Source organism: Peromyscus maniculatus, chromosome 16 (assembly GCF_049852395.1).
Source record: "Peromyscus maniculatus bairdii isolate BWxNUB_F1_BW_parent chromosome 16, HU_Pman_BW_mat_3.1, whole genome shotgun sequence".
Classification (NCBI taxonomy): Eukaryota; Metazoa; Chordata; class Mammalia; order Rodentia; family Cricetidae; genus Peromyscus; species Peromyscus maniculatus.
In genome coordinates, this window is record NC_134867.1 from 11,815,486 (window position 1) to 11,840,355 (window position 24,870).

Below are 24,870 nucleotides of genomic sequence, written 5' to 3' on the forward strand. Positions count from 1 at the left end.
ATTATGGAGACTAGACTGGCCTTGAACTCACAGAGGTCCAATGGCCTCCACCTAGAGGTGTGGGCTACCACATCTAGTCTAAATTTGTATTTTGAATTGTGAGGGTTAGGGAGGGCGCCCCAGCCCTGAGGAGGGACCTACCCTGTCAATTCTTGGATTTCACAGCTTGGCTACTCCCAGACTCCAGCTGTGCCACCGGGGATCACGGAATAAAGTCGTGAATACAAGAGACCGAATTCAAGGCTTCTTTCTTGTGGCTGGGTAGGTGTTATGTGTGCAAATGTAGGAAACCACTCCCCACCGACATAAGGTGCCTGTCTGTGGGTACCGTACACGAGCTCCGGAGCAATGCTCGGTCCCCACCCATTGATCAGCCTGTGGTGACCCAAGTCCCTGGGCGGCCCAGCCCTCTCTCTCACTTCTCCACTTTCTTGGCTTTCTTGAGGATGTCACACTTTTTCCGGTTGGGGCGGCGACACCGCTCGTCGATGCTGGGTATACATTCATAGTGCCACACCTCCTCCATCTTCTCCACGGGGTAGACCGCTTCCACGTAATGACGGATGAGCCTCAGCCGCGTGGGGTCCAGCTGCTTCTTGTTGCAAGCCCCGGAGTGGTTGTACTGCAGCCGAAGGTTCTCGGCGGTGAAGAGTTCGGGGAAGAGCCTGACCAGGAGCCGGGCAGCAAAGTTGCCCACGGACAGGCTCTGCTGCACGATCTCACGGACCTCCTTGTCTGACAGCAGGTAGGGGGAAGGCACCGGAAAGTCTGGCGAGGGGACCACCAGCTCGTCCAAGGGGATTTTGCAAAAGTCTTTGCTGCTCCTTTCAGGAGGCAGTGGGGGTCCCTCAAACTCCTCTCGGAACCTCTCGGGGTTGATTGCATAACTTGCTAGGTCGCGGCACTCGGGGCCGGGCACGTGGACCTTGCGCTGCTGCTGGTAGGAGCGCCGCTGCTCCGTGTCCCGGCGCCGACAGCGCTCGTCCAGCTTGCCCACGAACTCCAGGGTCCACACGCGGTCGTTCTTGGCCCGCGGGTAGAGCAGCTGCACGTAGTGGCGGATGAGCCTGATGCGGGCGGGGTCCAGCTGCTTCTTGCCCAGGGAACCGCTGCAGTTGTACTGCTTGCGCAGGTTCTCGTGGGTGAAGAGCTCCGGGAAGAGGTGCACCAGCAGGCGGGAGGCGAAGTTGCCGATGGACAGGCTGCTCTCGTAGATGCTCCGCAGCTGCTCCTTGCTTAGCAGGCATTCGGAGCCGGGCATCTCGAAGTCAGGCTGAGGGATCTCCAGCTTGTCAAAATCGATGGGCACCAGCCAGATCTTCTTGGAGCGCCGGCCAGGCCGATCGCCATCGAAGTTATCCTCTACCTTGACCACGGAGATGTCATCTGGCAGGCTGGAGGAGTCGTAGCAGTCGTCCCGTGCGGCCTCCCCCTCGCTGCCCCCCTCCAGCCCCAGGCCCTCCAGCTCATCGTTGATGCGCTGGGCACACTGCTGCAGCCAGGCCTCCTCCTCTTGCATGTCGGGAAAGTAGATCTCCGTGTAGTTGCGGATGATCTGCAGCCGCTGGGGATCCAGCTCCTGCTTGCCCCCGTCGCCATAGCAGCTGTACTGCTCACCCAGCTTCCGGTGGTCAAACAGCTCTGGGAAGAGCCGGTGCAGGAGGAAGACAGCGAACTCACCTGGGGAGGAGGCCTCGTCTAGGAACTCGGTGAGGTCCTGTGTGTCCACCACATGGTCTGAGGCGATGGTGCTGCTGCGGTCCAGAGACAGAGCTTCTTCCGGGTCCTTGCTGTCCAGGAAGTGGCCGGCATCCACTTGGTCGGCTTCAAAGAAGTTGGTGACCTGGCCGCCTGGCTGGCTGTCTTCCATTTCCCGCTGGGCCCAGAAGCGGCTGAAGAAGTCGTTCAGCTGTGGCAAGCATTCGGCCTGCCACACAGCCGTGTCCTTCACAGAGGGGTAGTAGACCTCCACATAGTTGCGGATAAGCTGGAGGTGCAGCGACTCCAGCTTCCGCTTGGCGGCAAAGCCGCAGGTACTGCAGCCGGGGGAGAAATCCACATCGCTGAAGAGCTCCGGGAAGAGCTGCACGAGCAGGCGACAGGCTAGGTCGCCGCAGGACAGGCTCTGCTCCACGATCTGCTTCAGCTCGGCGGGAGTGAGCTGGTATTCCGGCGGGGGCTGGAACTTGGCCACCAGCTCTGAAGGGCTCACCTGCTTCTTGATGCGGCTCACCTCGAGGGAGAGCAGGTCCACCTTGCTGTGAAGCTGGGACATGTTAGACGTGAGCGTGTTGAGCATGTAGAACATCTTCTGGATCAGGAAGTAAATATTGGGGTCCCCATCATTGGCCACCCCAGCACCACATTCCCGTTTCTGAGACTCATTCAGCAGGCGCAGAGGAGAAGGGCTGTTACTGGAGTTGGCCTTTTCAATGAGCTCATAGGGGCTGAGCAGGTCTCCAGAGGGAGGGTTCTTCTTCTCCATGATCTTGTGGGAGATGCCATACAGAGGCTTCTTGTAGGAAGGAGCGGTGGCCTCATTGGAAGGCTCTTCCTCGGCAGGCCACAGGCAGCTGCCACTCCTGCCTCGGCTGGCTGGCTCTCCGTTTCCCTGGCAGGGTGAGTTGTTCTCACGGTGGCGCATGCCTGCGAGGAGAGCCTAAGAACAGAAAGCGTTTTGCAGAGTTAGGCGTGGGTCCGGATACACTGCACTAGACTGGGCTGGGACAACACAAAGAACCCAAGGTCAATGCTCCCTTGTCCAAACCACTCTACTCATCCAGGAACGTACCACAAATATATAGTAGCATCTGAGGGCCAACCTGTTCCATCTCCCTACTCCTTGAGAAAGGGCTCAGGCTAGACCCAGGAAGGCTCCCACTCTCGTAGAATACTTGTGCCAGACTTCCTGCCTATAGGGCTAACAGAGACCAACTGGTAATGCAGGCCAAAAAACGTCTAGAACAGGTGAGAGCCCAAATGCTCATGAAGAAATGCCATGGTTGTCCAGCCATAGCAGTCCACCCCCTGCCCTACACCTCACTGCTCTCGGATAGGAACAGTGGCTCCTTGCCTTGGTGGCTTCTGCATGCAGCTTCTAGGAGCAGGTTTCTGTTGTGGAATAGTATTTCAAGGCGTGTTGCTTTTGTTTATGTTGCATTTGTTTAACTCTGTGGAACTGTGTTACTGTGCCTGTCTAAAATCCTGATGGTCTAATAAAGAGCCAATAGTGAGGAAGGAGAGAGAGGCAGGCGGGGCTGGCAGGCAGCGAGAAATCTAGAACAGGAGGGAGGAGAAAAGAGAAGGAGCCAGAGGAGGAGGAGGACTCCAGGGGCCAGCCACAGAGTAAGAGTAAGATTTACAGAAGTTAGAGCGGGAAGAGCCCAGAGGCAAAGGGTAGATGGGATAAGATAAGAAAAGCTGGCGAGATGGGTGGTGGCACACGCCTTTAATCCCAGCACTCAGAAGGCAGAGGCAGGCTGATGTCCAGGTTCAAGGCCAGCCTGGTCTACTCTAAGTTCCAGGACAGCCAGGGCTCACACCTCGAGACCCTGTCTCAAAAAAACAAAAAACAAAAAATCTAGACCTACACCTAGACTTAGCTGTTAGCGGGATGTGGTGATCCGTATCTATAATCCTTGGATAAGGTTGTCAAAGAAAAAAGAGGGGCTGGGAGTCTAGCTTAGTGGTCAAGTGCTTTCCAATATGCAGAAGATCCAGGGCTTGACCCCAGCGCTGCCCCCCACTAAACAAACAACAAACTAATAGATTTTAAAGGTGGGCACAGCGGTGCAGAAGTCCCAGCAGTGGGAGGCGGCCGCAGTAGGATCAGAAGTTCAAGGCCATCCTGGGTTAGATGACGCCATATTTAAAGAGAAAGAAAAGAGCTGACAGGCCTCGGAACAGCTGCTGAATGAGGAGAGAAGCCATGTTGTATTAATCAAAACGCCGATTATTTAATGTCACCTGCGTAAAAATTCTAGAAAATATACCTACTGTAGCTCCAGAAAGCAGACCAGTGGCTGCCTGTGGTGATGGCGGACTGACGTGCCGGACACACGCCGGAACTTCAACTCTATGGACCAGTAACTGGATTTCAGTCAGAGATTAACAACCAGGAACTTGATCGAACATAGACTAGAGAGTTTGTCCTGGAACTGGCTCTATAGACCAGGCTGTCCTCAAACTCACAGAGATCCACCTGCCCCTGCCTCCCGAGTGCTGGGATTAAAGGCGTGGCATGTTTAGAATTAGTTTAAGCAAGACAAGAACAGTAGGGAACATCCCTGGTCATGTGAAAAGAGACAAGAATATTCCTCCCAGGCCTTTGCCTTTCCCACAGAGGTAATATGGACATACATACCAGAGTATTCTTTTCATGTCCGTGTTTTCAAGCTTATCATAGTTTATGCAGATCTTTCCCTACACCCTGGTTTTACGGAGGCATTTTCTTAATTACCATTCCTTCCTCTCAGATGACTTTAGCTTGTGTCAAGTTGACATTAAACCATTCAGCGTAGCCACCTTGTGGTAAGAATATTCTGCATGCTGCCCAATAGACAGTTCACAGTAAGTTCACAGCTTTCTGACACAGGCTCCCCCCAACACACCATAATAAATTAAATTACATTTGAAAACTTTAGTGTAGGGGCTGGGGACTTAGCTCTTTACAGCTGACTCTCTGGTGTTCTCCAAGTATCTGGAACAAGTTGAAAACTCACAGACAGTGAGTGGACATTGACACTGGGGCCTCGGGGACACTGAAAAGGCACAACAGGAAACAAAGAGGCAGGGAAAGGCTGCGCCTGTCTGAGGGAGCACGGGTGTGTGTGGGGGGGGGGCTGCTGTGCACAGTGGGAGCTGGAAGCGAAGCAGGTGAGTCACGGAGAAGTGTACTGAGGACATTCAAAAGCCCCAGCTAGAGGGAGAGGCAGATTTCAAGAATTGAAAGAATTCAGATTTCAAGAATTGCCTTTCTTAAATATCTTCCTTTTTGACAGAATCATTTCATCTGATACAATGATTCTGTCAAATTGTGCTGAAATTCTAATGTCCACACATGGGTTCTGCTAAAATGCAGATCAGGAGCTTTGGCTCCGCATCAAGCTCCTGGGTACTAGAGAGTCCTCAGGGAATAGAAGACAGTATCTGACCTCAGTTTACCTCGCCCCGGCAGATCATTTAAGTCCAGATAACCAGTGTAAGCACAAAACTGAACATGAATTCTTTGTAGGGTAAAAGGACACTCTCAAGGGCTAGGGTTAACCAGGTGGCAAGACACGCAGAAGAGCAGGCCTCGGCAACGCTGACTGAGCCCCAAACAGGAAGCCCGGAGAAGTACTTCCTGGACCCCTCAGACAGCTCACAGGAGAGAAACCTGGGCACACAGAGAGTCCTTCTCCTGTGTGGCTGGGGCGTTTATACATGCCAGGCAATTGTGCCACTGTGAGCTACGCGGCATCCTCTACTGGGGATCCTTTCTTCCCTATTTTTTTGAGGGGGGGTGGTTTTTGGTTTTGTGTTTTAAGATGGGGTCTCCCTCTCAGCCTGCCTCCACCTACTGAGTACTAGGGTCGTGGCCACAGAGGGATTTTTGAGCCTGCTTTGTGGCGGATCTGTAGAGGCCACCATAGGGTCCCTGGCATCTGTCCCCCTAGCGGGTCTAACACACATCACCTCTTGAGAGCAGATGGGGGCAAAGGTTGTGGGTGGTCTGCCACCCCTCTCCTGCTCTGCTCCTTCCTCGTGACTCCCTCCCTCTCTTGTCCACTAAATGATGGCGCACGTCATTTCTGATCTATGCCACACTGAGCACAGTGGCTGGAACAGAGAAGAGCCACCGAATGCCTGCTGGCCACACACATGGTGACTGAAGTGGGGCAGATGTTTTACCACTGTCCAACCTCTGCCTAAGAAAAGGGCCCCGGGAGCACTGTGGTGGGGTGCTTACCAAATATATTCCAGTGAGGCGGACCGATGGCTTTACAGAAGCACAAGGACAGAGGGGTATGAAAGTCACAGGTGCCCAGCCACCCAGGAGGGCCTCCCTGTGTGACCCACCGCTCATGTCTCGGCTTCTATGTCTTGCAGCAAGATTGTTTTGAGACCCAGTGATTAATACACACCAAACACAAGGCCCAAGCAGCAGTAAGTACGTGACAGACATTTACAACAGCAGGGCCACCGTGCTACACAAGAAGACTGTTCCTGAGCACAGCAGAAGCCATGGTGTGGGCAAGTTTCCAGTGCAGAGCAGGGCAAGGCTTCTCACAGGGGTCTGGCAAGGGAGCGCCTTAGAGAGACCCAGCCGAAGGGGTCATCAACACTTCAGAGTTTTGTCTGGCTATTCGCCAGAGCGCGGAAGGACTCTTATTTCCGTAATAGGCACTGAACCCAGGGCTTCAAGCATGGAGGCCTCGAGCACTGGGCTACAGCAATGCTCTACCACAGACTAAAGCCAGCCCTTCTAAATTTTATTTTAAATAAATGTATTTATTTCTAGGAGATACAGCTCATTGTTTAAGAGGTCAGACTCCTCTTCCAGAAGTCCCAGGTTCGGTTCCCAGCACCTGCATGATGACTCATGACCATCTGAAACTCCTAATTCCAGGGGATCTGACACCCTCTACTGACCTCCCCGGCACCAGACAGGCATGTGGTACACATACCTGCATGCAGGAAAAACACTTACACAGAAAATAAAACGAATAAATGTTTGACTTATTTTGTAATGATGTGTGTCTGAAGGTGTATGGGTATGAGTGTGTGAATACAGGTGTAGCAGAGCTCAGAGAATCTCTGGAGCTGCCTGATGTAAGTGCCGATGATTAACTCGGGTACTCTAAGCCATCTCTCCAGCCCCATCTCCCCCCCTTTTAGACAAGATTTTGTTTCATACTATAGTAAGAACCAAACCCAGGGCCCTGAACATGCTTTCAATCCTCATGACCTGGTCTCCCACAGCGCTGAGATTACAGGGGGGTGCTACCACACCCAGTTTAGAAGGTTACTCTTTCTTGATGGAAAATGTTTATGCATTTAATCAGACTTGACACAACTAGAAGCAGGAACAGCTCCTTTTTTAAAAAATAAGACGACAGGAAGGTAGCATGCCATTCTATTTAGAACCGCAAATTAGTCTCTTTTTAAAAAATGGATGAGAGAAGAAGTCATCTGACCACCTGCATTCTGGAGAAATGGAGAGCTGACAATGTGGGATTCATGCCGTGAGATGCTCAAGCCTGCTGGTCCTGGAGGCCGAAGCCTTCACTTGAGGCTGCCAAGTCTGGCGGCAGGGCAGGAGCAGCCTGCTCCTCTGTGTGCTCTCCCATTTACTTCCAAAATAAGCTTGCCAGGACTCCAACCTGCTCAAGAGGCCAAAGGAGGAGGATCCCTTGAGCCCAGCGCTTCTAGACTAACCCAGGCAACAAATAGAACGAAATAAAACAAAGTTTCATATTCATTGACCTAGACACACAGAGAGAAAGAGAGAGACACAGAGAGAGAGAGAGAGAGAGAGAGAGAGAGAGAGAGAGAGAGAGACAGACAGACAGACAGACAGACAGACAGAGAATGAGAGTGCACACGCAACTCTTTCATTTTATTTTGAGACAGGATGACTCTTCCATTTGCACAGTCGTGCGTGTGTGGTGGCACACACCTTTGATTCCAGCACTCGGGAGGCAGAGGCAGGCAGATCTCTTTGAAAGGCCAGTCCAGTCTATAGAACGAGTTCCAGAACAGCCAGGACTACACAGAGAAACCCTGTCTCAAAAAGGAACAAACAAGTGAGAGGATTGGAGCGTAGCTCAGTTGGTCAAGTGCTCACAGACTGCACAGAGCCGGTGAGGCCGTGGGGCCGCCAGCACCACGGACAACTGGATGTGGTGGTTCTTACTGTAACATCAGTACTGGGGGGGAGGGGGGGCGAAGCAGGAGGATCAGAAATAAGTCATCTATGTAGAGAGTTCTAGGCCAACCCGGGCTACATGAGACCCTATCTTAAACAACAAAGACATTAAAGGTAGGGAGAGAGGATGGGAGAGAGGAAAAGTAGAATGGGGAAGAGAGAGAGAAAGAGGGGAGGTAAGACAGAACCGCACCTCCAAACTGAGAGACAAGGGTGGACAGAGCTAAGAATCTTCACTCCTGCTCTTCTGAGGCTTTCCCAGAGCAGTCTCTAACAAAACTAGGCTATCTTGAATGCCTGGCAATAGGATTGTTTACCTTTACACCAAGACGGCTGGGAAAGCACCAAAATCTGAGAATGGCGTGGGTGGTGGTGTGAGAAAAAATGGCCCCCAAAGGGAGTGGCACTATTAGGAGTTGTGGCCTTGTCAGAGTGGGTGTGGCCTTGTTGGAGGAAGTGTGTCACTGTGGGGGCGGGCCCTGAGGTCTCATACATACTCAAGCTTCACTCAGTGTGACACAGTTCACTTCCTGCTACTTGAGGATCAAGGTATAGAACTCTCTGCTCTTTCTCCAGCACCAAGTCTGTCTGCATGCCACCATGTGCCACACCATGACGACAATGGATTAAAGCTCTGAAACTGTAAGCCGCCCAAATTAAATGTTTTCCTTTAGAGAAGTTGCTGCGGTCATGGTGTCTTTCCCAGCAGCAGAAACCCTGACTAAGACTGTGGGACTAGGCAGCCATCAAGGGGCTCATGCTGAGACCTAAAGTCCTTGAGACTGCAGAAACAACCAGCTGAGCAGGGCTGTGGTGGTCCCTGCGTACCTGCTGTCTGGACAGGATCATGCAGGCTTTCCTCACCGAGGAGCAGAAACGCGGTGTGAAAACACTGAAGGCACAAGCAGAGTCCAAAAGCTAAACACGTATGGAGCTTTTAAAACTAAGACTAAGAATCTTCACTCCCGACAGGCTTTTTGGGCTAGTAGATGACGAAGCTCATCCAGTGTGTCAGAACCAAGTTAGGGAAAAAACAGGATAAGAGGAAGTAAAAAACTTCCAAGAAGAAAAACACTGTTAGAGTGGAAAACTGATTGCATTGCACAGATAAGAATTCAAGTTTTCGTTTCTACGTGCCCACCTGTGTGTGCACATTGAGCACACTCCTGAGCAGACTTGCTCTGAAGGGGCTGGCAGCTGTCGGTCACTGAGGGGAAACACTGCCCTGGCAAACTCTTGTGTCTTACTTGCCAATTTCTACAGACCAAATCAGATGTTTAGCAATTTTATGTATTGCATCAAAATAACTTTGGTGGTCAGGGGTGTGCCTGGAGTAATTAAGAACAGCAGTTAAGAATACACCTGCAGAGGACCCTGTTTGGTTCCCAACACCAACTTCAGGTAGCACACAACCACTCCAGCTCTATGGGGATCAGACACCTCTGGTCTCCTTGGACACCAGCACTTATGTGCACATACCCACAAAGGCACACATATACGCACACAATTAAAAATAGTAAGAATAAATCTTTAAAATAGTAAGTTTCACAGACCATGGGATGACTATGAGGTTTTGACAGCATGGACAATTTTGAGTTTGTAATCACAATAATTAACTCCAAGTGCTGCAGAACAACTTTTGTTTTGTTTTCCTGAGACAGGGCTTCCCTGGATAGCCCTGAGTGCTAGGCTAAAGGCGGGCACCTCCTGGCCTACAGAATAGCTTTTAAAGTAGTGTTTGCTTCATGACAAGCAGTCCGAGTGGCACATGTGAAACAGGATTCTGCGCACCGAGGTCGTTAGAGCGGCACTTCCTGGACTGTGAGTGTTCTGGAGGAAGACCTGCCCTAGTGACAGTTTGGAAGAGGACTACAGGGTAAGATTCCTAGAAGACTGACTCACCACCAACCTTGAACTGAATCTCTGGATTCTTCCACATTCCTATGCAAGCAGGACGTGAGAGAGCACCTGACTGGAAACCCTCCATAATTCTCTTAGTCTTATAAACACAAATACTGCCATTCCTACCTGGCATGATACAAACACTTTCATCATTGGAAACACTTTTGACTAAGTTGCCTGATAAAAAGGTGAAGAGTCCCAGTTGAGGGCAACGTTTTTCACCCTGGGCACACAGTTCAACACAAACCACAAGCACCGAGGGAAAGGAAGGTTTAGATAGCCCTACACCGCTGTCCTGTCCACTCGGTGCTCGATTAATTCCGCAAACGCTGCCAAGGCAATGATGTGCTGGCTGCATTTACTGCCGATGATAAAATCTCTGCTCAGCTGTCTAGGAATATCAAGAAATCTTTAAATCTGTGCTACTTGGCACAGAGTGTCTGGCTGACAGTTCCCAATTCTCCAAGGTGCATCTCCCAACCATATGGGAACTCTGCGGCACGGCTCGGGCTCTGATGCATGTATCTAGCCTAGATCTTGATGGGCATTCCGCTCGCAAGCACCTGCACTCACGAGGGAATGCCTCAAGAGCTCAGGTGGACAGTGGGACTAAATGAGAGGCTGAGGCCACCAGGCGAGTGACAGGCAGCAGATATCCCGGGGGGACAGCAGGGGTAGGTATGGCCACCGGTGCTCTAAGTACTGAGCATCACCATCAGACCCTACGGCAGTTACTGAATTCAGTTCAGTGAATGACAAGTGGCTACGCAGCATCCAGGGAGTCAGCCAAGTGGAAAACCAAGAAAGCAGCATGCCTGTGGGAAGCAGGAGTGGAGAAGGGATGTGACATCGAGCGTCGGCCATGCCACGTGGTAGAAGCGGGTAGCACCACTATTCTGGAATCATGGCAGGGATGGCGATACTTATCTTACATTTTCAAAAGAACTCTCTCCAACAGGTGCCAAGACCCACTTACTGATAGGTCTCTTGGGGTTCACTCTACCTACTGCTGATAGAAAAATGCCTCTGAGTGCCTGAGAGCTGAGCAAGACCCTGGGCACACTATAGTCACGCCCAGTGCTTTCTCTTCAGGCCTCCCTGATGCTGCCACAGAGGAGTCTGCATCTCACACGCATCCCTTCAGCTCCCGTTCTCTCAGCTCCAGGTTAAGCGCACAGTTCCTGACGGAGCAGGCTCGGTAGCGCCAGTTCTCACTCTTTCTGGTTTTAATGGGGAAAACAGCAATACCTATCCACCCCAATTTCTGTGAGGCATCTTAGGAATCCCCAGCTTGTTCAACAGTCAGACATCTAGAGGACACTGAGTGTAGCCAGAATGAGACAGTATTTCTGTTGTCCAACTGAAAACCAACCACAGGGAAGAGTTTTTATTTTCTTGGTTTTTCCAGCCAGGGTTTCTCTCTGAGTAGCCCTGACTGTCCTAGAACTCGCTCTGTAGACCAGGCTGGCCTCAAACTCAGAGATCCGCCTGCCTCTGCTCTGAGTGCTGGATTAAAGGCATGTGCCACCGTGGCCGGCAACAGCAGAAGATCCACATAGACAGAAAGCCCTGGGAAAACAGAGTTCACTGCCTGACACCGCTCTTGACTATCACCCCTACTTCTGGGGACAAAAAGATGATTACCCAGATGACAAGGTGGCTCAGCAGGACCGCCGCCAGGCCTGACGCCCCAAGTCCAGTCCCTGGGACCCACTCCTGTAAACGGTCCTCTGAACCACACATGCCACGGTACATACACGTACACACACAGAGAGAGAAGAGAGAGAGAGAATAAGTAGATAAATGGAAAAAATGGCATAAGAAAAACTTAAAATGCCAAGGGAAATTCTGGCCGTGTGCCATGTCTGCGTCTGCTCCAGGGAGGGACACAGCCAGTCTTCCTGATCCTTGTCAGACACTCCCAAGAACGCTGTTTTTCTCCTAAATTTCCTACTAACTGTCAGTCATAAAACAAGGAGTCAGGGGGCTGGAGAGATGGCTCGGTGGTTAAGAGCACTGGCTGCTCTTCCAGTGGACCTGGGTTCAATTCCAGAACCTACATGGCAGCTTGGAACTGTTCATAACTCCAGTTCCAGGTGATTCCAGTTCCATCTTCTGACCTCCATGGGCCAGACACGCACGTGATAAACATACATTACATTCAGGCTAAACATCCACCTATACAAAAATTTTTTAAAACAAGTTTATATGTATATATACATATATATAATTTTTAAAACAATTATATACATATAATTTTTAAAACAATTATATATATATATGTATGTATATATTATTTTTAAATAACTAGGCTGGGCAGTGGTAGTGTACACCTTTAATTCAAGCACTCAGAGGCAGAGGCAGGGGCAGGTGGATCTCTGAGTTTGTGGCCAGCCTAGTTTACAGAGCGAGTTCCAGGACAGCCAGAACTGCACAGAGAAACCCTGTCTTGAGGGAAAAAAAAAGGGGGGGGGTGTAATTTTTTAAAATATTCTTTTTATATACCTTTTATTTTACGTGCATGAGTATTTTGCCTGCATGCGTATATGTGCACTGTGTGCTTGCCTGGTTTTCCTGAAAGCCCAGAGGGTGTGGATCCCCTGGAACTGGAGTCACAGACGGCGTGAGGCAGCACTTGGGTGACGGGAGCGGCTCTCCCTCCCAGAACCTTCTCTGCCCAGCGGTGTTCTATGCTTCTCTTTGAGCTTCTATACAAACAATTCTGGTACCCGCGGAAGCTTTCATTTCTTCCTTCCAAAACACTGTGCCCTATCCTATGTTATTCTTTTCACTGTGTTGTTATCAGGCCCAGAACTGTACAACACTAGGACAAGCACTCTACCAATGAGCTACACTCCAGCTTCCTTGAAAATAGTGTTACTGTGTTCATTTTGAGTATGCTGCACATACACAAGTCGCAGCATATATGTGAAAGGCAGAGAGAGACCCTCCCACCCTGTGAGCTGCAGAGATCAGCCTCTGGTCTGCAGGCGTGCTTTCCAGCACCTTTACACAATGAGCATCTGCCCGACTCCCAAACAAGGGTTGGCTTTGCAGCTCAGGCTGGCCTTGAACTCACTACACAGTCCAGACTACTCTCAAACTCTTCCTCTGCTTTCTGAGTGTGGAATTATAAACCGTGGACAGCACACTGGGCTTGTTAATTCTTGTGAAACAGAACTGAACGCAGAGCTGGGAGCACATTAGGCATGTTGTATCTTAGCTCTGAAAACTGCTGGCGGGCTCCCTTCCGCTCTTTTTAACGCACCTGCTGCTACCTCCAGGTTGCCACTCACTGGATGGTGAAATGCTGAGAGATCCTAGGCTTCTGCCTCGTCCCACCATCACATCCAGAAGGCCCAGGAGCGCCAGAGAAGGGGCAAGCACCAACCCTATCTGAACTAGACTGGCGTTTTTTGGAAACTCAACCCACATTCTAATCTTGAAAATTTCTAGTTGTTCACAAATCTTTAGGGTTCTGAGAATACTGATTTACTGACACATAAACTTGCACAAACTTCCAAGAAAGCAACACCACATAAACCAATGTGGTATGACACACCTATATATAATTCCAGCACTGGAATAGAATCAGGAGGACCAGGAGTTCAAGGTCATCCTCAGCTACATAAGGAGTTTGAAGACAGCCTGGGCTGCCTAAGACAGACCAGGGACAGTTCAGTAGTTGAACCCCAGCACCAAAAAGAAGAAAAGGCAAACGGTAGTGTGTCGGGGGCCTTGGGTTCAAGCCGTAGCACCGACGGTGTGCACAGACAGAAAGTAAAAGCTAAAGATGAAAGCCGGGGGCAAGTTTCAGAGTCTAATGTCTTCATTCCTCCTGCTCAGATACTGTCCTGTCTTAGCCACAATGTCTGATGTGCTCTGGAGCAGCCAGGGACTTTCTGCGACACATTGGGGACAGAGAACAAACGGTTAACTGCTTTTCACACACGCTGTTCCACTAACCACTTTGTGGATTTTATTTGCCTCAACACATACCAGTGGTAGTCAGGGAGTCACTATCACTGTACTGGGAATACCACCTAGGCATGAAGCCCTTCCCCAGATCACACAGTACCAAGAAAGGGCAGGGGTTAGAGTGAAGGGTGGGCTTTTCTAAGTATTCCTTCATAAATATGCTTATGGTGTGAAAAAAATTCAATTTTTTTCCATGGGCATTATAGGTTTTTTTTTAATATGTCGCTCAGGCTGGGGAGACAGCTCAGTGCCCCAGTGCTAAGACCTGAGTTGGAATCCCCAGAACCCATAAGAGCTAACCATAGTAGCAGACATCTCTCGGGCCTCGGGCTGGGATACGGAGGTGAACAAAGAGAGCTTGTGTCTGTCAATCAAGGAGAAGGAGAGATGACTACAATACCGGACTATCCGCTGACTTCCAGCACAGGGACCCTGTACTCACACCGATTTCTACAACTGCTTTACTTCACTGAAATACTACTCAGGACAGTTACAAAGTGGGAACCACCCAAGTGTCCATCGGTTGATGAGTGAGCAAACAAGATGAGATCCAGCCGCACAGTGGACTACTTATTATTTGGTCATGGGAAGGAACAGTGCTTTGGGTACCTTGGTTCTCCATGCAAACAACTTGGAAGTCTCTGACCCATTTTAACAAGTAAACAGCTTCAACAAACTAAAAAGCAAACAACTTTCCTAGGATCCAGACAGCAGAGGGCACGGACCAACAGACACCCCTGAAACTGGAGTGAACACAGAGGATCACAGCCACCCAGAGGACAGCCAAGAGCAGAGATCTCCGAGGCAAACCGTCTATGATGATGAGTCAGGCGGAGAGGCCTCAGAGTTAACTCCAACAGGTCAGAGGGCACTCAAATTTTTGTGGGTTTTACCTTCAAATGTTCTAGGTCTTCAGTAAATGTCAGAGAAAAATTCCTCCCAGATCATGGCAGGGGAATTAAAAACAGAACTACTTGGGAATGTTCTGGGGCCCTGTGTATTCCTCTGCACAGGTTTATCAGAGCCTGGGGGAAGGGAGACTCCAGCTGTGCAGGGAGGGGGTAGGAAGGGAGGGGAAGACACAAAACAGGACCCCATGCTGAGGACAGGGATGCAGCACAGGTCTGCTAATAACAGAGCAGAGCAGGACGCTGGCCTGGCAGTCCAGTGACTAAGAACACACAGGACAGACAGACAGACCAATTCCTGCAAGTTGATCTCTGACCTCCAAAATAATACAGCCCTGAGCATGCTCACACACAAATAAATGTAAAAATAAAACAAAATTTATTCTTATCCACCTAACAGATAGCAGTCCCATGATACACGCATGTGTGTTTGTCCTATATGCACTAATATTCCTGTTGCTGAAACTGAATATTTTTTTTATTTTTTTATTTTTTATTTTATTTTTTTAGTTTTTCGAGACAGGGTTTCTCTGTGTAGCTTTGCGCCTTTCCTGCCTTTCCTGGGACTCACTTGGTAGCCCAGGCTGGCCTCAAACTCACAGAGATCCACCTGCCTCCGCCTCCCGAGTGCTGGGATTAAAGGCGTGCGCCACCACCGCCCGGCCTGAATAATATTATTTAAGTTTTAATTGTAGGGCTCTTCCAGAGGACCAGGGTTCAATTCCCAGCACCCACATGGCAGCTCACAACTGTCTATAATTCCAAGATCTGACACCCTCACATAGACATATCTGGAGGCAAAACACCAATGCAAATAAAATAAAAATAAATTATTTTTTAAAAAAGATTTAAGTGCATACTACATTCTAGTGTACCGCGTGTGGGTGGGGGGCAGCGGCGGGGGAGTTAAAAAAAAGATGTAATATGATAAAAGAGAGAAAATGAAATCATACAAATGCTCAATTAAAACCTAAGAAGAAAGCCGGGAATGGTGGTGCCTGCCTTTGCGGCAAGCAGATCTCTGAGTTTGAGTCCAGCCTAGTCTACATAATGAGTTATAGGATGGCCAGGACTATGTAAAGAGACCCTGCTTAAAAACAAAACAAAAAACAAACAAACCTAAAACCAGCCCGGTACGTTGGCCCACACCTATGATCCCAGCACTCAGGAAGCAGAGGCTGGCTGATCACTGTGACTTTTAAGCCAGTCTGGGTTACAGATGCCAGCAGGGCTACATGGTGAGACCATGCTTCAAAAAAACAATAACAACCCCCGCCCCCCCCCCCCAAAAAAAAAAACCTAAAAAGAGCCAGTACTGACAAATGCCATTATTTCCACCGAAGGCTGAAGCAGGAACACTGTAAATATTAGCTGCTCTGTACAGAACAAGTTCAAAGCCATCAGGGCCATACCATAAGGCCTTGTACGAGCCAAAGTTACATTTTAAGTTTTAACTACTATGCCTAAGAGAGCCATGAAATACAAATGCAAGCCCCTTGCCCAAGAGAGTTCCTGAAGTGCTGGAGGCTATTGTTTATGGGAGATAACAAGCCACGGGTTTTTCACTCCCCTAAACAAGTTTGTCTGACCCATCTGCACTGACGTGCTTGATCACTTGTGGGCGGGAGGTACGTCAGGATGTATGCTTGCCCCTCATTGGACCTGATGGGAAATGGCCCTTGCCATACTTAATTCTGGGGCATTTCCTGGGAACCTGGGTATGGACCTGGCCAGTATTTAATTAAAGCTTGCTTCAAATTTGGCTTTAAACTGTGGTTTTGGTCTTATTCTCTATCAGTGGGATTAACACCTGTTCCAGAAAACAAAGCATTAAACCAGACAACAACCACAAAACCACACAACAAACAAACAGGAAGACAAAACAACAACTAGGAAACGGTTTCAGGGCCAGGGCACGCTTAGCAGGTGAAGCCTGACTACCCTGAGTTCGATCACAAGCACCCCCATACCAAGCTGGTCACCACGGCATCTGTAGTCCTAGCCTTCCTACAGCTGAACGGAGGCAGGACTGCCTGGAAGCTGGAGGATCAGCTACCCCTGAGTGAGCCGTCCCAACAGTGGTAACATACTACCTAAATGTAACAAAGACAGAGACTGCCGAAGTAACCCTTCGCAATTTAGGGCGAAGATTCTTGGTTTTGTTTTTTAAGCTCACAGTTCCGGGCTGTAGTGAACGTAACATAGAACTCAAGAGCTTGAGGAGGCTGTGTGGTGATACTTTGTTTGTGCTCAAACAAAGTTTGCCTGGAGATCAGAGGGCGGAGCTAGCCACTAGTTAACCATAGAGGCCAGGCAGTAGTCGCACACACCTTTAATCCCAGCCCTTGGGATCTCTTGCCTGTGATCCCAGTAGTTTGGACGCACAGGCCTTTAATCCCAGCACTAGGGAGGTGGAGACTGGAAGTGATATGGCTGGGCGGAGAGAAGAATATAGGCAGGAGGAGAGAGGAGCTCACCTTTGCAGTCTGAGGAAAAGTAGAGGTAAGAAGTCTCTCTAGTGGCTGGCTGCACTGCTTCTCAGATCTTTCAGCATTTACCCTTGATACCTGACTCCAGGTTTTTATTATTAAGACCAATTAGAATTTGAGGTACAAAGCTGGCCGTATCAGATCCATCATCAGGAACGGAGAGCAATGAACACATGTCTTCTGTCTTAGCTCAGCTCATTTTTCTCCACTCCTGCAGTTCAGTATCGCTGCCTAGAGAATGGTGCCACTCACAGTGGGCAGTTCTTCCCACTCCAATTAACACAATCAAGATAAATCCCCACAGACATGCCCACAGGCCAACTTACTCCAGAAGATCTCTCGCTGAGACTCCCTGCCCAGGTGAGTTGATAATTAACGTATTATAGCCCATCAAGTTGATAATTAAAACCACTCGGAGCAGAGGCAGGTGGATCTCTGTGAGTTTTAGGCCAGCCTGGTCTATAGAGCTAGTTCCAGGACAGCCAGGCTGCACAGAAACTAACCACCATGTGACCCAATAACCAGACTTAGGCTGGGGATGCACATCAGCGGTAGAGTGCTTACTTAACATGCACAGGAAGCTATGTCCAATCCTCAATGCTGGAAACAAATAAATATTAAAAATTAATAAATAACACATGGTTCAAAGAAGAAATCACAACGGAAAATTAAAAATAATTTGAACTAAATGACAAAGCCACAGCTGATGAATCTGAGATTAAAGTATGGAGATATCCATCACTTGATACGTCACAAAAGACACACAAAACTGGGCACGTTGACACAACCTAGGCCTGTGATCCAGCACTTGGGAGGTAACAACAGGAGAATCGAGTTCAACGTCAACCTTGGTACATAATGAGCTAGAGGCCAGCTCACTATGACAGACCAAAAATCAAAAGAAAAAACAGGGAGCCATCACTAAAGATCGCAAGGCCACCAAATCGATAATAAAATGAATACTGACCGCTCTACAGTTGAAATTTTGGAGGAGACAATTTGATAACTCAGATTAAATAGACCAATTCCTTAAGACACAATCTGTTCAAATCTATACAGGAAACAGACAATCTGAATACAGCTGAACATACCAGAAAAATGAATCAGTAATTAATAGTCTTCCACAACTGAAGACGATCGGCCCAGATGATTTCAAAGGTATATTCCATAACCACTTAAAGAAGAGATGGTATCACACACTATGGTGGAGACTCATGCAGGAGGATCGCCATGAATTCAAGGTCAGCCTGGGCTGTGCAGTGAGTTCCAGAACAGCCTAAGGTACACAGCAGAGCCGGTCTCTGTGTGAGGATGGGGCGCAGCTGGTGAAGTGTCGACCTAGCGTGCACGCTCAAGGCCTTGAGTCTGAGCTCCAGCACTGCACAAACCAGGCTTGCTGGCTCAGGCCTACCATCCTGTCTCTCAGGGAGCAGAGGCAGGAGGATAGCCTGGGTTACACAGGGCCATGTCTTTAAAAAAATAAATACATCAAATAAATCCAAATAAATTCTAAGACATACACACCCCAGGACTGCATGTGCTCCAGGCTGACTCAATAGCACTATGTGAGGACCATGCTGACCTGCGAGTTCTGATGGTCCTGCCTGTCCTCCAGCAGGCTGGACCACAGGCACCGTCCTCCAGCAGGCTGGACCACAGGCACCGTCCTCCAGCAGGCTGGACCACAGGCACCGTCCTCCAGCAGGCTGGACCACAGGCACCGTCCTCCAGCAGGCTGGACCACAGGCACCGTCCTCCAGCAGGCTGGACCACAGGCACCGTGGCACCGTCCTCCAGCAGGCTGGACCACAGGCACCGTCCTCCAGCAGGCTGGACCACAGGCACCGTCCTCCAGCAGGCTGGACCACAGGCACCGTCCTCCAGCAGGCTGGACCACAGGCACGCACCACTGCACTCTTTCACCTGTGTGCTGCTGGAAGTTGAACCATAATTTCTGCACCCTAGGCAAGCACCCTAGCAGGCAGTCACATCTCCAACCCAACAGCATTTCTCTACAGTACCTTTTGGAAGATAAACATTCTATGTCGACTCTTCAATGAGGCCAGGATGCTTTCATATTAAAACCAGACAACACAACACGAAAACACCACAGCGGTATCTCCCATTAATACAGACACAGAAATGCTTACGATAATATTGTCAGACTTAACCTAACAATGAATAAAAAAATGGCTGGGTGTGATGACGCACACCTCGGGAGGCAGAGGTTGGCGGATTCTTGAGTTTGAGGCCAACCAAGGCTACACAGAGAAACCCTGTCTCAAAAAAACAAAAACAAACAGGGAAAAAAATGTGTGTGTGTGTGTGTGTGTGTGTGTGTGTGTGTGTGTGTGTGTGTGTACACACTGTGATCCAGGTCAGATCTTAGCTAGTTCAACATTTGGAAAACCAGCTAATATAATCTACCACAACAGCAAAGTAAAGGAGAAACAGTCACGTGATTGTATCAACAGATGCCCAAATCCAACATCATTCATAATAAAAATCCTCAGTGAACTGGGGCTCAACTTGGAAAGGAGTATCTGGGAATGGGGTGACAGGCTCAGCGGGTGAATGCGCCTGCCAGTAAGCTGAGGACCTGAGTTCAATCCCCGGGGCCCATATGTTGGTAAGAGAGAACCAATTACCGGCACAAGCCTTTAATGCCAGAACTCCAGAGACAGAGGCCTCTGGGAGTTGAGGCCAGCCTGTTCTACATAGTGAGTTCAAGGACAGCCAGGGCTATGTAAAAAGACCCTGTCTCAAAATAGAAAAACCAAAAAACAAGTACCACAGGTTGACCTCTGACCCACACACAGGCACACCCTGCACAGGATTAGATTAGAAAATTTAAAAGGAGTATCTTCCATAATCCTACTCTAACCTGATAGTCCCTGGTGAGAAACTAGGAACCTTCTCACAAACATCATCCGGAACAAAACCCCGAGTCTCCCCTCATCACTTCCGTCAACTGTACTAAAGCTAATAAAATAAGGAAAGAAAACTGAAGTTACAGTGCTTTGGAAGGAAGAGGCTGAAAACTTTCGTGTCCTAAAGAGACGGCTCAAAGGTGAAAAGCAATTCACTGGCTGCTCCTCCAGAGGACTAAGGTTTGGTTTCCAGCTCCCAACCATCTCTAATTCCAGTTCCAGATCCAATGTCCTCTTCTGGCCTCTGAGAGCATAAGGCAACCATGTGGTACACAGACATACATGCTGATACACGTAAAATATAAAAAAATCTAAAAGTGCCTGCCTCAAGACTGCTGGCCTGAGCTCCACTTCCAGAACACGGTGAAGGAAAGAACCAACTCCTACAAGTTGTCCTGACCTCCACGGTACGTCAGGACACACAGACACACACGGACAGAGAGAGAGAGAGAGAGAGAGAGAGAGAGAGAGAGAGAGAGAGAGAGAGAACTAAATGTAAAAGAAAGGCTTAGGTATAAAAGAAACATCTACATAAAGAATACTATACAAAGTTACTAAGGGCAGTGTGGTGGTCTGAATAAGAATGGATCCCAAAGGCTCATAAACAGCCACCAAGGAATGGCATTATTTGAAGATAGGAGGTGTGGCTTGTTGAAGAAGTGTGTCACTAGGGGTGGGCTTTGAGGTTTCAAATACCCATGCCAGGACCAAGCATGGTTTCTGGCTATGGGTCCACTACTGCTTCAGCAGCCGCCTGCATAGAACCATGTTCCAACATGATGATGATGCACTAACCCTCTGACACTGAAAGCCAGTCCACAATTAAATGCTTTCTTTCATAAGTGTTGGCTTGGAAGCCGAGCAGTAGTGGTGCACGCTTTTAATCCCAGCACTCAGGAGGCAGAGTCAGGTGGATCTCTGTGAGTTCGAGGCCAGCCTGGTCTACAGAGCGAGATCCAGGACAGGCTCCAAAACTACACAGAGAAACCCTGTCTCAAAAAACAAACAACAAAAAAAAAGCATTGGCTTGGCTGGCCAAGCACGCCTTTAATCCCAGCACTCAGGAGGCAGAGGCAGGCGAATCTCTGTGAGTTTGAAGCCAGCCTGGTCTACAAAGAGAGTTCCAAGACAGCCAGGGCTACACAGAGAAACCCTGTCTTGAAAAACAAAACAAAGAGTTGGCTTGGTCATGAAGTCTCTTCGAAGCAACAGAATAGTAACTAAGACAGCTGGGATGGTACTCAGTTGTATACTGTTTGTCCAGCACGCAGAGTCCTGGGTCCCGTCCCCAGCATCATATAAACCAGGCATGGCGGTGCACACCTGTAAACCCAGTGCTCCAGAGGCAGAAGCCGGGGGATCAAAACCCAAGGTCATCAAAACTTCAAGGTCATCCGCTGTTGCACAGTGTTCAGGGCTAACCTGCGCTAACCCTGTCTCTGGGAGGAGAGTTAAGTGGAGAGAGTTGAATCCCTGGTGCTCTAGCACTTAAAGTTCCAGGCTATGCGCACATGCAGGTCAGAATGTACACCTGGCTCTCCCAAATGGCAAGTAGGACATGGAGGAGGGGACTACAGGCAGAAGATTTGGAGCTAGGTTTGGGAGTCTGGTGAAACGCTTTTCTAGGAACTGAAGTTGTACCTGCAGAATCACCGAAGGCTCCAGCCTAGGCTAGACACTCACCTTGAGCCTCACTCCTCAGGCCCCACTGCTCTCTATGATTCATTTTACTTCCCACCTGAACTGCAGCTGTGGGAGGTAAATGTGGCCTTCCCCATTCTCTACCAGCAGTCCTTAGCTTAGCATCAAGTTAACACAACAAGCAAACAGTAACAAAATGTAGCATCTAGGTGTGGCGGTGTACACCCCAGCACAGCAGGCAGAGGAGCTGTGCAGGTCTGAAGCCAACCGGTCTACACAGGGAGGACCCAGGCCGGCTAAAGCAGTGAGACTCTGTCAAGAAGGAGAAAGAAGAAGGAAATGTGGCAAATTCAGCCTAGTGGCACGGAGCTGTAATGCCAGCCACTCAGGAGGCTGAGGCAGGAGAATGGCAAATTCAAGGCCTGTTGGACTTACAAAGCAAGTTAAAGTTCAGGAGGCAACTTGATGAGATGCAGTCTCAAATAAAGTAAAAAGTGCAAAAGGGGGGTAGCTCAGAGGTAAGCAATTGCCCGGCACAAGGCTCAGCTCAATTTCTAGTACTAAAAAAAAAAAAAGAAAAGAAAAAGAAAAAAGAAAAAAGCCTTGAATCCCAGAACTCCTAAAGCACAGGCAAGTGGATCTCTGTAAGTTTGAGGCGAATCAGGGCTATATAGTGACCTGGTCTCAAGAGAGAGAAAGAGAGAGAGAGAGAGAGAGAGAGAGAGAGAGAGAGAGAGAGAGAGAGAGAGAGAGAGAATGAGAATGAGAATGAGAATGAGAATGAGAATGAGAATGAGAATGAATGAACTGTGTTAGAGAAGAATATTCACTTGAGAGTTCCTTAGGGAGCAACCCCCTTGGAGATATAAATGATGACCTTAATTTGGGGAAAGACCGGCCACTCTAACTTCCCCAGGATCAGCCTTCCACACAAAGCCACGGAGGCACCTGTGTACAGTTTCTGCCATTAACCACCACTTGCCTCCACATCCCTAAAGGCAGCGAAAACAAAGAGCTCAAAAGCGGTTGTACTATGAAGACCCCACTCTCCCCATAAGGACGGACAGACAGGTAAGTGTTTCTGTTGAAGGTGTCTGCCAACAGCTGAGCTACACGTGAGACAGCTGAAATGAAACACCTCTCATGCCCAGGAATTCAACAGTGGGCCGGCCAGACAGCCATGAGTGCAGAGATTCATCTGGGACCAGAGGGAGGCAGGCCCTCACCTCGGGTATCAACCGTCTCCTCTTCACACTGGGGACAGAGTCCGGTTGGCCGTCGCTGCCCAGCTGCTTCCGCTTGCTGGACTCCTGGAGGGCAGTGAGGACGCTGTCCAAGGGGTGCTTCTCGGAGGCCCTGGAGTTCCGGGAGCAGTCCAGCGCAGCATCGTCACCCTCTACCTTCACAGCGTTATTTTTTACAACTAGGGCAGAAAAGACATGGGACTCAGTGGGAAAGACCAAGGCTGAGAGGGCGCGCAGCAGGGCCCTCTAGGTGATGGGTGTTTGCAGGCCACCCTCTAGCTCCATCACTCCAGGATGCTGACTAGCACTTCCAGCACACGATCCTTTCCCTGTGCTTGCCAATGCTGTACAGTAGCTCATGGTTCAACACGTGCTGAAAGTCTTTTGCAGGGAGAAGGTAAACGAGGAAAAAGTAAATCTTAATGTGTGTGGTGGTGCTAGACAGATCTAACTAACCCAGAGCCAAGGACTCCAAACCGGAACTACATCCCACTCCTGGACATTATCTTTCTATGCTTCTAAAAAGCAATTCAAAACAGGCGTAGACAGAGGGGTTGCCAACAATGGGGGGAAGGCTTCGCATTAAATACTTTTTAAAACCCGAGACTATATGACTGTATAACCTATGCAGAAATGTCCAATTAAAAGCTTCTTTTACCTTCTTCTACATCTTCACCGAATTCAGTTGAGTTCATCTTCTATTCCACTAAATGAAAAGATAAAGACAAGGTCTTCGTTTATTGACTGATTGACTTCTCAGTGTTCCTCACCCACAGAGAGACGCCCTCACCCCCCAGCCCAGCTTTGGGACCAACAATTAAAGGCTTCGTGCCCCTCTTTCTTCCTTCCTTCCTTTTTTTTTTTTTTCCCTGGTTTTTCGAGACAGGGTTTCTCTGTAGCTTTGGAGCCTGTCCTGGATCTCACTCCATAGATCAGGCTGGCCTTGAACTCAGAGATCCACCTGCCTCTGCCTCTGAGTGCTGGGATTACAGGCGTGCGCCACCACCGCCCGGCTTGAAACCCTGTCTCAAAACAAAAAACAAAAAAACAAACAAAAAGTACAAGAGTACTTATCACATGTTGAAATATTTTAGACTTGCTGAGCTAAAGAAAGTAGTTTATTAATTTCACTTTTTGTTTCGTTTTGTTTGAGACACGGTTTCTCTGAGTAGCCCTGGCTGGTCTGGAACCTGCCTCCCCCACTGCTGGAATTAAAGGCGTGGGCCTCCACCGCCCAGCTCACTTGCTTTTTAACTGCATTTACTTATGCGTATGGGTGTTGTGCTTGCATATATCTGTGCACCACATGTATGTCTGGTACCTACAGAGGCCAGAAGGGGGATCGGATCCCTGAGACTAGAGTTATAGACAGTTATGAGGCACTCTTCAGGTGCTAGGAACTGAGCCCAGTTCCCTGTGAGGGCAGCCAGAGCTCTTAGTCATTGAGCCGTCTCTCTCAACTTTTTTTGTTTGTTTGTTTGTTTTTAGAGACAGGGTTTCTCTGTGTAGTTTTGGTGCCTGTCCTGGAACTCACTCTGTAGACCAGGCTGGCCTCGAACTCACAGAGATCCGCCTGGCTCTGCCTCCCGAGTGCTGGGATTACAGGCGTGCGCCACCCTGCAATCTCTCTCCATTTTTAAAGAAGGCTATTAGACAATTTCAAACCACACATCCACTGTCATCCCACTGCACAGCACTTGTCTAGCCCTTCCTTCAGAAGCAGCAGGGAGAGGCCAGAGGAGGGGCTGGTGCTCCGTACTGTGCACACATACATACACGCATGCGTGCATGCACACACACACTCCTAGAAGCTTACAACAATTAGTGATAAGCATAAGGTGTCATGGTGGAGCCACGCCTCTCCAACTG

The 24,870-nt window shown here is 49.2% G+C and overlaps 1 protein-coding gene across 2 annotated transcripts in view; it reads right to left on the reverse strand.

Annotated features, from left to right (window-relative positions):
- Positions 1-231: 231 nt before the first annotated feature.
- Bend3 (BEN domain containing 3) overlaps positions 232-24,870 on the reverse strand; it is a 38,371-nt gene continuing 13,732 nt past the window's right edge. For both annotated transcript variants that reach the window (XM_076552367.1, XM_042262002.2), the window contains exons 2-4: positions 23,660-23,707; positions 22,984-23,180; positions 232-2,659 (exon numbers count right to left, since the gene is read on the reverse strand). In XM_076552367.1, coding sequence (XP_076408482.1) covers positions 416-2,659; positions 22,984-23,180; positions 23,660-23,696 — 2,478 coding nt within the window. In that variant the 5' untranslated portion in view covers positions 23,697-23,707 and the 3' untranslated portion in view covers positions 232-415. The remainder of the gene's footprint in view (positions 2,660-22,983; positions 23,181-23,659; positions 23,708-24,870) is intronic.